This window comes from Mus pahari, chromosome 2, assembly GCF_900095145.1.
Source record: "Mus pahari chromosome 2, PAHARI_EIJ_v1.1, whole genome shotgun sequence".
NCBI classification, from domain to species: domain Eukaryota; kingdom Metazoa; phylum Chordata; class Mammalia; order Rodentia; family Muridae; genus Mus; species Mus pahari.
Window position 1 is genome coordinate 134282345 of NC_034591.1, and position 11942 is coordinate 134294286.

The window sequence follows — 11942 nt, forward strand, 5'->3', positions numbered from 1 at the left end:
TGCTAAGATTTGGTTCCCAAGATCTGAGGGAAGAAAATGGAATTTAAGTTCCATACATATATTGGTTTAGAGCTCCAGGCGATGCTACAACCAGACGTATTCAGTGCAGAGCTAGCAGGCAGTGATGAGAAAACAGGATCCAAACTAAGCCTTCAGGCCCAAGTCTGCTGACTGCCAGGGAAGTGACACGTCTTGGCTCAAGTTACTCATCTTTCAAAGTCAAAGTAGTCGCTGCAGTCGGCGATGCTGCCGACTGCTGACTCTATACTAGTCCTGGGCCTAATACTCTACATGGACATTCCCGTTCATTCTGCAGTGACAGCCACCTATGAGCTGATGTTATCTTCATTTTTTTTTTTTTGACATGGAAAACAAAGATTTAAAAAGATGAGGTTGCCAGATATTGTGCACCCAGCAAACACAGAGCTAGGATTGCCAAATTTCTGTCTTGAAAGGGGATAATGAGTTTGATTCTTTTCCAATGCTGTCAGTGAGATTCGTGTATAAACAACAGGCCATTTTCTTGTGTTGGAAGATAAGTACACCACCTCCTGCAACCTCCAGGCAGCTAACTGGGAGCTTCTATATGACTCCATCTCCTGCTCTCCTATGTGGTCTCACCTTGGCGGAAGGCAAGATGCCTTCCTGGGCCATGGGCAGGATAAGGCAGGAGGAGGACTTTTTCCTTCTCTCTGTTGCAGACTGAACCCCACGCCCTGACCACGGAAGGAGACAGAACACTGCCCAGTCTGCACTGAAAGGAGCCACTTTCCTTCCTCTTGAACTGCCCCCAGCAGGAAATCCCTAGGTGCCCAGAAAAACAGTCGGCCCATCCCAGCAGAGCAGAAACAACTCCCCCACCTCCCTCTAGATCAAAGTCAGTAGGCAAGTCCCCTAGAGAGGGCCAGAGGGTCACCAGGAGCATTTAAGTGTCAGGTCTTGGCATGACTGGCATGAGCTAGTGAAAAATGTGTAGCCAAGGAGACAGACACCCCATGTCTCCATGGTGAGAAGGTAGCCATGCTTGGGGGTCTCAACGCCCCATGAGCCATTCTTTTACAGCAAATTGCATCTGAGCAAGGGCTAAAACCAGGTAGGTTTGTGTTTATCCACCTAGATAAATCTGAAGGAAAATGAATTATGCCTCCCCTCTAACCTCATAATAACCTGTGTCTTTAAATAATTATGTGTTCTTCACATTCAGAAAGGTAAAGATCAACAATAGACTGTTTAACCTTGAAATGAGAATTAGACTTGTAGTCTATGTTTCTTTGCACATAAATGTATGTGCACACACACATACACACACAGTCATGGAGTTTTGTCTGTCTTTGGTTTTGATAGTGCTGGGATGGAACACAGAGAGTGTCCACGGGAGACAAATACCTTTCCACTGAGCTATCCTGCCATATCTTCTTGTCTTTTAAACCAAACTCTTCCTTCTCTGGCCTGTTGGCTCGATAAAAGTGATTTAAAGCCTGCGCTTGCCTGCGGATGACAGCTGCCTCATAGGCTCAGGCCAGCGCTTATTCCCGAGGGCACTGTGAGTGTTGTGTGTGCACAGGAACCTTCTTTCAGAGTCCTGCCATGGGGAAGCTATCCCCACTCAAGACTCTGCACTGCTGTTCCTCAGGCTGAGTGGGTGTGGCCCCAAAGGAAGCAGCCTGACTCCCTGGGGGCTGGGAAGGTCTTGGTGTGTGTGTGGTAGCATAGGGGTGGAACCGGGTGTCCCATCCATCCATCCAACCCTCCTCACAGTCAGGCCAAAGACCTTCACTTCAAGGCTCCTGAGTGACCCTTGATCCCAGGTTCATCAGAGCCAGAAATAGAAGAGTGCCAGGAATAGTAGAGAGAATAAAATACAAATTAATGGAAAAATCAAGACCATTTCCTTGGTCCTGCTTACCCGCTAAGAACACCGAGAACCAAGTTAAGTACAAAAAATGACCCTATGATGATTAGTGTTACAAAATAGATCCAGGGCCAGTCCCTTCCTACGGCATCATTGACCTGGAAGAATGGAATGATAGTTAGTCAGGCACACATAGCAACCGAGCATGGCCAAGCGCCAGCCACCGGCTCCCCAGCGCTGAGCTGAGCAGCGCGGGACCCAGGATCCTCAAGATGCAACTCAGAGGCTAAAGCGCCTGTGCAGCCAATAGTCAGAATCTGGTCTTGTATGGAGATTTTTTTTCCCGTTTTCCTGGGCCTGTTAGGGTCCTGTCTCTGAGGATTCTGCATTGAATGCAGTGGAACCTGGGACCTTGCTCGGCTGCGTTGTAAAGAGGACACAGAAGTGGTCGGCTTACCCGCTCAAAACACCGAGAACCAGATTTAGAACGAAAAAGGATCCAAAGATGACCAGACTGACAAAATACACCCAGGGCAACTCATAGCCCATAGCGTCTTGCATCTGGAAAGATGAAGGAGAGTTAGGACAGAGCAAGCAAAGTGGAGGGACAGACAGACAGACGGACAGGTAGGGAGTGTGAACAGATCCACAGGAAGCAAAAAGGCTGAACTGGGCTTTTGTTAAGGCAACCAGGAACTGCCACTGTCTTTGGCTTCACCCCTATTCAAAATCCGTTTCTCCAATCTTGACCTGAGCAGCAGAGTCTAAGGAGGGGGAGGGGAGGTCTTGCCTGACCCTGTCTCCTGTTCTATTTTCTGGAAAAGAAAATAGTTTTCCAGTGCTTTTCCTACACACTTGTCTAGGAAGGTGGGGTCGCCTTACAAAACATTTTTTCTTCCAATCCTTGAATGGGCTTTGCCCATTTGGGCTTTTGTGGCCATTAAATCTTAAGATGTACCCTGAGCTGGTCTGACCTTGGGCTGTGAAAAGGCCCAGCTTTACTGATGGAGCTGGAGACTGAGGCTTACGTCATGAGAGTATGTGATCTTTCTTCCTCGAGTCTGGGCAATAGAGGGCTTGACCTCGGTGCCTCGCAAGCAAATGGGCCAGGAAAGGCAGAACTCTCCTGGCTTATGTGTCAAGAGAAGGGGCCTTGTCATTGACACCACAGCCTAGATGGAAGAGGTACTTAGCCTGTGACTACTGAACTGATGAGGACACTCTATGGCAAGTCACAGGCCCCTGAAAGAACTGGAGGCCATGAGAGCCAGGACTGGCCCATCTGGGCTAAGGAGAGTTTGCTATGAGCCTCTCTTCAGAACTCCCTGTCCACTGACTCCCATCCTCTCCCTTATGTCCCTTGAAGCAGCTGACAGACATTCCTTACACTTCAAGTAGGAAGGGGTGTGAAGTCATGGAACAGCATTTCCTATTAAAGAGGAAATACATTCTGATTCAGCTCCTCAAATCTACGTCTTCTGATGTTTTCCAAGCACTGAACACACTTCACTTCTGGTTTATAAGAAATGAGCCCCAAGGTTGTCTTGGGTGAACCTAGTTCATAAAATTCTAGTTTCTGAAGGAACAGGCTTCACCTGACAGACTTTCATCTGACATTCTCAAAGTGTGGCTTCAATCACCAGCATCATCAGGCGCTTGTTTAGAAATGGCAGGCTTCATCTTATCCCAGAGCACTGTCCTTTGCAACCCACATCTGCAAACACTACAGGCTGACTGGATGTGGAATCTACGGCAGAGCTCGTGGACCCTGGTCGGTATCATCTTTATGATACCAACTGTATCTGGAAAGGCACGATTGTGCATCTTCAGTACATTGGGCCCTAAGATGGCCAATACTGGGACAATTGGTGACAAAAGTAGACCCAAAGTAGATCCCTGGGTCTTATCTCTGAGCTTGGAAGTTAAGTGTAGTTCTTACATTTGCATAATGACTGTAGTCATGGACACCCCAAGACATTTTCCCAAGGAATAATAAACTTGACAACTGCTGTCTCAATGTGGTTTCTATCTTTGTTCCTCAATTGAGTTATAGATGTGGTGTTCTCTGTGTGATTGGACTAAAGATAGGGAAGCACTCAGAGACCTGTGCTCTGAATGGCTTGCTGGTTTAGTTAGAGATCTTGTATCAGAATTGAGTGTGTTGCCCCATTGGTTTGAACTGAGCTGGTGAGGGAGAGTTCCCCACGTATGTCCACACTGCTGGGCAATTCAACTTAACCCCTTGTTGACCATTCTCATTCCTATGTGTCTTGCTCTAGTTTTCCGTAGCATTTATCAGTTCCTGTCTGGGTAGGTTTCTTGTGGGTCACAATGGGTATCTGCTGTCTTATAGGCTGTAGTGTGGTTTCATGAGCACAGGCGGCTTTGGTTTGTTTGTGTCACTGGTGAATTCCATGTGCCAGGAGCAGTGCCTTGCATTTGATAGGTATTCAGGAAATGTCTGAGTTGGCTTGATGAATTTAAGACTTGGTTCTGTACTATTAATAGGAAGCCTTTGCTAGCTGGGAACGTATGTATGTATGTATGTATGTATGTATGTATGTGTGTGTGTATGTATGTATGTATGTATGTATGTATGTAAATGATAAAAACAGGGTAGTAGATGCAGTTGTAGGAGGGCATAAGAAGTGGGGAGCAGGTAATAGAGAAGACTGCTGAATGAGGCTGCAGAAGCATGAGCCATATCAGATAGGGCTGTGTGAACTTTGCACACTGGAGTCACTGACAGCAGAAGGTGCTATGGAGCAGGGAGAAAGTCCAGGGTCCAAAGACCCCGTGGTAGCAGTAGCTAAACCCCAAACCCTCAGGGACTTGGTCATTGTTAGAACCATGGGCACAGCTGTGAAGTCTTCCTGGCAGCCAGGCTTCATGTGGATTCTGTTCCCAAGGCCCTTCCTGGACCAGGAGGGATCTGCTGAGCCCAGCGTGTGAGGGAAAACAGACCGGTGCAACTAGAGCTAGTTGTTCAGTTTGTCTCCAGGCCAGAGAGAGGAAAGCAAAACAATCGACACAAGCAAGAAAGACGAGATAGGACTGGGGACAGAGTTTCCAGCGGTGCTGGCTTGTTCTCTGCAGCTGGAGTCTCAGAGCAGAGCTGCCTCCAGAGCCTGGGCAGACAGTGAGTCAGAGGCAGGACTGGTGGCCTCCTCTAGCTTCCTTAGAATGGATTCCTCCCCCTCCCCCAAATAGCACTGCAGGCCACACAAGCCCTCTTTCCTTAAAGGGTCCCTATGGTTCTTGATTAGCCTATGGGTCCTCTCCTCTGGGGCACATAAGACAAGATCCCTTACTTTCATTAAGGACTTTAGTGGCTAGAACTAGAGATCTGAAGACCGTGGGTCCACAGAAAGCTAGAGCCAGAAAGAGGAAACTCAAGGTTTCCACACCATATTTCTGCTTCAGTCCCCTCCTTGGCTATGGGATAGTTATTTTAGAGGTTCAAGGCAGCTGAGGGGTTGGTAACAGATTACGGTAAAGGGCATTTCTTGGGGGTCGTAATCCATCATGCCTAAGGAGACAGCCATCTGAAGGTGATCCTTCAGTCTGAAGAGCAAGCACCCTCTGCTCTTCCCTCTTGTTCCAGGCCACCTACTTTCAGGGTGGAGACTGGCTGGAGAGTACACAATGGTGGCTTAGCTCTTAAGCAAGGTGATGCTGGAGTAATGTGATCATTATCTCCACCCTGGGGACTAGAGTTACTCTGAAGAAAAGAATAATAAAACCCCATCAAACAGGGACACAGCTTGCTGTCACCCTTATCTGGTGATGCAAACAAAGAAGGTCTCCTCAAGCCACTGGTAGAGGTTTTTGGGTCTGTAACAGCAGGAGCTCTAGAGCTTACCTGAAACTATGCTGGGACTTCCTTCTCTGAAACAGACACCGAGCCTCACTACGTAACCAAGACTGCACAAAGGAGAATACCACAGGCTCATCTGACACCAGCATCTAACTGGGGGGAAGGGCCCTGCCTTCTACTTTCAAATCCACCAGAATCTCTTCCTTGAAAGGAGTGGGAAGCAATTCCACCACCATGAACTTCTCAAGGCCTCTTTGACCCAAGCTGATGTCCATGAGTCTTCACATCACGTGTACCTCTCCTCACCACAGGCTCTGAGGAACCAGAGACTAGATGTTTTCTGTAAGTACCAAGAGAGAGGCCATTACCCATCAAGGGCTATTGACTCTTGATGACCTATGTTGCCTGGAACATAAATGTCCACCATAGGGGTCATAGGGTAAGAAGTAAGTTAAATCCTGCCCCAGCTGTGTCCACCTACTCATTCTTTGCTGAAAATTTCCTGGGCATGAGATTCGTTTAGGCAGGAGAATCAACCGATCCCAATCGCCAGGCAAGCTAGCAAACAAACCTGCACATTCAAATGACCTCTGTAAGCAGATGGGCTGGGCTCCTGACCTCATGGGGAGGGTATGAGCAGAGAGTGAGATCCTGGTCTGATCACCATGTTGGGAACAGCTGACTCACAGTGGGAAGTGCTGCTAGCAAGTGTGTGGTCCTAGATGGTGCCGAACACTGTATCCCATCAGCACAGTGAGCAAGAACCCTGGGGAGTCCCGCTCCTTTCCTGGGGTTGTTAAGAAACTAAAACACAGTTTACCCCAACATCCAAAGCTGCTAATGAATGCTTTCCTAAGATATGGGCATCTGTTCTCTGGTTCCCTGTCCAGCCTTGGGACCAAAAATTCGCAGGTCTCCCGGGGTTGTCTATTTCCTACATAACCATGCAATTCTATCAGGGAGCCATACTCCTTTGTAAATACTGCATGCCTCATATTCTGAACTCCTGGAAGGCAGGACTTATTCCTTTCTGTCCCCTACCCCATGTCATCCCTGCTTCTCAGAACATAAGAAATGCTCAATAAATAGATGTTAAATTGAATTATTGGACTGCAAGAATTCATCTAACATGAGAAAAATCAAAGAAGTGAGTAAATGTATGTATGTGTGTGTGTGTGTGTGTGTGTGTGTGTATGGATGGATGCATGCATGGATGGATGAGTAAGCAAGCAGATGAAGGCTCTGAGAGATGCTCATTCTCTTCATTACTGTCTTTGTAACTCTCCAGCAGGTTGTTTAAGTAGCAGATTCTCTGTGTTAGGCAGCTATTTGGTTCAAAGGTTAAAAAAACAAACAAACAAACAAACAAACCTCACATCTGAAAAAAGAAAGAAACTCAATGGGGATGTTGTTTGACCCTAGATTCTTCCTTCTCTGGCTTGGTGGTGGTGGTGGTGCTGTTGCTGTTGCTTCTTCTTCTTAAGGCTATGGTTTCTTCTTTGTCATCATCTTCATCTTCATCCTTGTCTTCTTTGTCTTCCCCTTACCACTCCCCTCCCCTTCTTCCTCTTCTCCTTCTCCTCCTCCTCCTCCTCCTCCTCCTCCTCCTCCTCCTCCTCCTTCTTCTTCTTCTCTTCCTCCTCCTCCTCCTCTTCCTCCTCCCCCTTTCTTTCCTCTCCTCCTCCTTGTTTTTGTTTGTCTTACTTTTTACACTTGGACAGTCTGGGATTACATAGAGAGGCTTTTGTTTAAAGAGTTATTTCCTAAGAAAACTAAATGGAAGCCTGAGTTTTGGTTTAGTTTCTTTTCTCTAGAAGCTTCTGTACAGCTGTTTAGATGTTTAAGATGAACCCAGTTCTGGGGGTTCCCCTCATGCTAAACAGAGCAGTCTCCAGTGCTCCTTTCTTGGTCCTCTAGACTTGAACTTCACACTTGAGGAGAGATGCATCCTTCTGAGAGGGAGACCCATATTCCCTGGAAACTAGATCCACACTGGTTCAAATCCAGCAGAATCCTAGTAGCACTGTGGTGATTCCGCTGGTCCTATTAGGGTGTCAAACTCAAACTTGCATCCCAACACCTAGGAGAACTTCTTCTGTGGACACTAAGTTCCTAGCCAGGGACTGGTGAAAGCAGCTCTGAGGAATTTTATACCTTTGGTGCTAAAACATTTGAGATTTGAATCCCTGGGTTTAGTGATATAAGCCTAGAGTTGACAAGGAGGATTGCCTAAGGGAAAGAAAGGAGTGAGAAAGAGAAGAGAAAATAAAATGGCCATAGAAAGGTCAAAGTAATAAGAGGAATTGTCTGACAGCAGGAGCACTGAGCAAGGCTCCATTATGAATAACCAGTAGGAAGCACAGTATCAATGTGAGTGTGTATGTGTGTGTGTGTGTGTATACACATGCATGTGCACACAACACATACTCACAAGCACACATAACTTGTATATGCACTCACACAATCTGTTTTTTTTTTTTTTTCCAGAAAGATGCTGGAGATGTCAAAGTGAGGCCCATCCCCAGACCACGGAGCTAGCTCCTTCACCTCTGACAATCTTTCTGTCCCCAGCCTGAGCTCCATCACCCCGCTCCCCGGGAAAGAAGGTACAACACAGCTGCTGAAAATTGGTAGTTACTGTTGTGCGATTCTGCACAGTCCCCACTCTGGCTGTCACTATGACAGCATCTTAGGGTCACATCTGGCTGGTGTGGTATCAATGGCTTGTCGCGAGGAAGAGGGAGGGAATGGTAAAGGAAGATCAGAAAAGTACACCAGGGCTGTCAGCCAAGTAAATTATACATATTCCCCCATGCCTGCACCTGTCCTCAGTGTGATGCTACAGCCGGCTTTTCCACGGCGACTGAAGGCAGGGGCTAAGATTCACAGGATGAAACTCTGGAGCCCAGTACCATACAGTGACATGGTCTATGGTCCATAGGTAGAAACTGCCTATTTGCTGAGACCTTTCTGTCCCTGGCCCATTAGGGCAGAAAGTAATAGGTCCTTCAGGCAGAGTAGAAGGACTAGTTAGGGTCTCCTAGGAAGTTGACCTGCTCTACTAAATAGAAGAATTTGCCTCATTAGAGAAAATTCAACTTCAATCTCATTGTCTTTCAAATAACACACTACCAGCTTCTTATCAAGATCAAGCCTGAAAATGTTTCTCAGTGTTTCATTTTATTTTGAGGTGGACATGGATGACAACCGGTGTTGCCCTGTGTCAGCATGTGAACACGCTAACCCTAACATGGCACAGCCTTCAGTGTTCCTCAGCTCAGAGTCTCATCTATTCTACAGACAGAACTGGATCATACACGTTACCAAAACCTCAGCGCCTCAAGCATCCAGGCTCATGAAGACACTCGGCCAAAATTAGCTGGGAACCAGATAGAGGCAAGCTGAGAGTGCTCAATTAGAGAGAGGTACCAACGTCCCAGCAATACTGGACTCTCTGCCATGCTGACAGTGGTGGCGAGGCTGGGAAGAGAAAAGCTTTGAATTTACCGGAGATGGCCCATGGAAATGGTGGGAAGTTCTTTCTATCTCTGTGCAGTTACAAAGCTGCCTCAGATTCTGGGAGAAGGCAACACTTCTCTTGGCCTTGCTTCTTTTTCTGGCAACTGTGCTCGGGACAATCCCTTGCTTCCTTCTCTCTTCCCGCTCGGGTTTGCAGACAGGAGTACACAGTTGCTTAAATGTTTTCACCAGGGCTATATGATTTGACGATCTGAGAAACTTGAGAATGATGATATTTTCAAGACTGGTATCATGCTTTATTCGCCCAAATTCTGAAGTGCGACACTGGATTCTGGCAAGTCATTTCTTAGTCAGAACCGGAAAACACCAACAACAAAGATGGTATTTTCCAGGGGATTTTTACAAATAATGGGGTTGACTCTGCCAGCAGGAAGACAGCTAGATTACCATATGCATCTTTACCTGCACTTCAAGGGCTCAAAGGTGGCAAAGCAGCGGTGGCTAGTTAGAGCCGATGAGGGGCATTCTAAATATGCATTGTACAATAAGCAGAGCCTCTGGCTGACTGTGAGAGAGACGTTGATGGAGTGGTCTAATAGGTTAAGACTAAAGCGAGAGTTAAACGCAAGAACTTGCCACAGGGCTACACAATTCAATACAAAAGCAGTTTTCTTTGTGGCATCTCCTTTTAGATTAGCCCTGGCTTTCCTCTGCATATTCTGCCTTAGCTCCCTTTTAGGTAATTTTAGGTACGAGGCAGGAGAAAGTTAAGAGCAGAAAGAAGTAGAGAGCAGGAAGAGGAGTTGACTGGAACACTTATGCCGGGGCTAGCCCAGCTCATCTGTACAGTGTCAGCTGCACACCAGTGATCCATAATGTGGTGAGCCAGCTAAAGATGACCCTCACTGAAGTGAGGGGAACCTCGCAGAAGTGGACGCGTTATGCCTTGTTTCTCAGGAAAACCCTGGAACAAATCAAAGGCATTCATCAATTCCCCCCCACCCTCAGTCTATGTGGGCACGTGTGACCCCGTTATCATGGGAAGAAAGGTGACAGGTCCCCCATGCACCCACCCGCTGAGTGCCCCATCTGCGTACCCAGTACAGCACGTCTGTCCAGCCCTCCATGGTGATACACTGGAACACCGTGAGCATGGCGAAGGCGAAGTTGTCGAAGTTGGTGATGCCGTGCTTGGGCCCATCCCACCCGGGTTTGCACACGGTCCCATTCTGACACTGTCGCCCATGGCCTGTCTCCAAAGCACAAGGGGAAGGATCCTCTTCTGCCGGAACATCTCCACCACCAAGGAAACACGAGACAGAAGGAGGGAAGGAGGGGTAACGATGGACAGAGAATGAAGAAAAGATGTTAGAGAGAAAAATAACAGGATAAGGCGGACAAGCACCCGCAGCAGCAATCGCACATATTTCAGTTAGCGCCCTCCCACAGAGCTTAAAACCATGTGAGGCCAGACATTTGCTTCAGGGGCACAATGATGTAGGCCAGTATTTTCAACCAAGTGTTGTGAACACTGCATTTTAACCATAATTGATTTCACAGACACTACGGTATTATCTGCTCGGGCATAGCATGGCAGCATGTCCAAGTGGCCAATCAGAAAGTGATAACGGTGCATCCGTCTCAAGTATAAATTGTTCTGGAAAGCAGAAGACAAACGTAAGGAACTCAGAGTCTGGGAGACTGAGGGTTTTTATCTGGCAGCTATAGAGAATCACAGCAAAAACAAACAGAAGACCCACGTTTGAACAAACAATTGCTTTTGACAACAGCGAAAATGTAACTCCAGAGAGAATCTGCCTGTGGCTCTTCATTTAGGGATAATAAGATACCCAGAATCATTTCTTCTTTTACAAGGATCCAAACCATCACAGAGTGGTTATTTTGCCCGTGGGACACAGGCTCTTTTTGAAGATGACTGGCAAGATGGCTGTTGGCGTTTGTGGCTTCTAATTGGAACTGTTTACTCTCAAGAAAAAAAAAAAAAGAGGGGAACGGAAATGTTAACCCTTGACTGTGAGCAGCTTCTCAGGAGAACAGAGGTGAGGGCTACGGTTCAAAGCCTGTGCCAGTATCTTCCTGGGACAGCAGTGACACCTATCACTTCCTCTATGTCACCCCGACTTCCCCCACGTGCTTGCTTGCAGTCCATTCTCGCTTCTGTCCCCAACTCGGAACAAGCTGATCTGTTTTCCGTCTTCGTAGCTTGCCTTTCCTTTAAGTTTCCTGTAAACAACGTCAAGAGGCCTTTGTGTGCCCATTCCTTCTTCATCCTTCTTTAAGCGCAGTGCTTCTGGGTTCAAGCACATTGCTGCACTTGAGTCTGCTCTGCTCCGTTGTGTTACTGGGCAGTGTGTTTATCCTTTCTCCAGATGACAGACATCTGGAACTCTCCCAGCCTTAGGACTGCTCAGAATGAAGCTGCTTCCTGGCTTATTTTCTGCCCAGTGCTATATTCAGTGACCAAGGGGGCAGGTCTAGGTCACTGACCTCTCAGCTGTCTCAGGAGACCAAGTATCCATACCACTTTCTTATCCACGGTCTGGCTCCCAGAGGCTACGTATTAAGGTAGTTGAACTGGGCTACCCCTAGTTACAACTTTTTAAATTGTCAAATTTTTAGAGAGGTGGATTTAATGCTGTTGAAAGAAGAGAAATGGAAGTTATTTTCAAACCTAAATAATACGTTAAAAATAGCAAAGCAAAGCACCTAAAAAAATGAGAGTTGAGAAACGAAAAAAAAAAAAAAAAAAAAAAAAAAAAAAAAAAAAAAAAA

At 46.9% G+C, this 11942-nt stretch overlaps 1 protein-coding gene across 18 annotated transcripts in view; it reads right to left on the reverse strand.

The window, feature by feature from the left end:
• Cacna1c (calcium voltage-gated channel subunit alpha1 C) overlaps window positions 1-11942 on the reverse strand; it is a 568982-nt gene that overhangs the window by 149909 nt on the left and 407131 nt on the right. For all 18 annotated transcript variants that reach the window (XM_029535125.1, XM_029535124.1, XM_029535115.1 and 15 more), the window contains 2 exons: window positions 10247-10443; window positions 2310-2413 (listed from right to left, as the gene is read on the reverse strand). In XM_029535125.1, the coding sequence (XP_029390985.1) occupies window positions 2310-2413; window positions 10247-10443 (301 nt within the window). The remainder of the gene's footprint in view (window positions 1-2309; window positions 2414-10246; window positions 10444-11942) is intronic.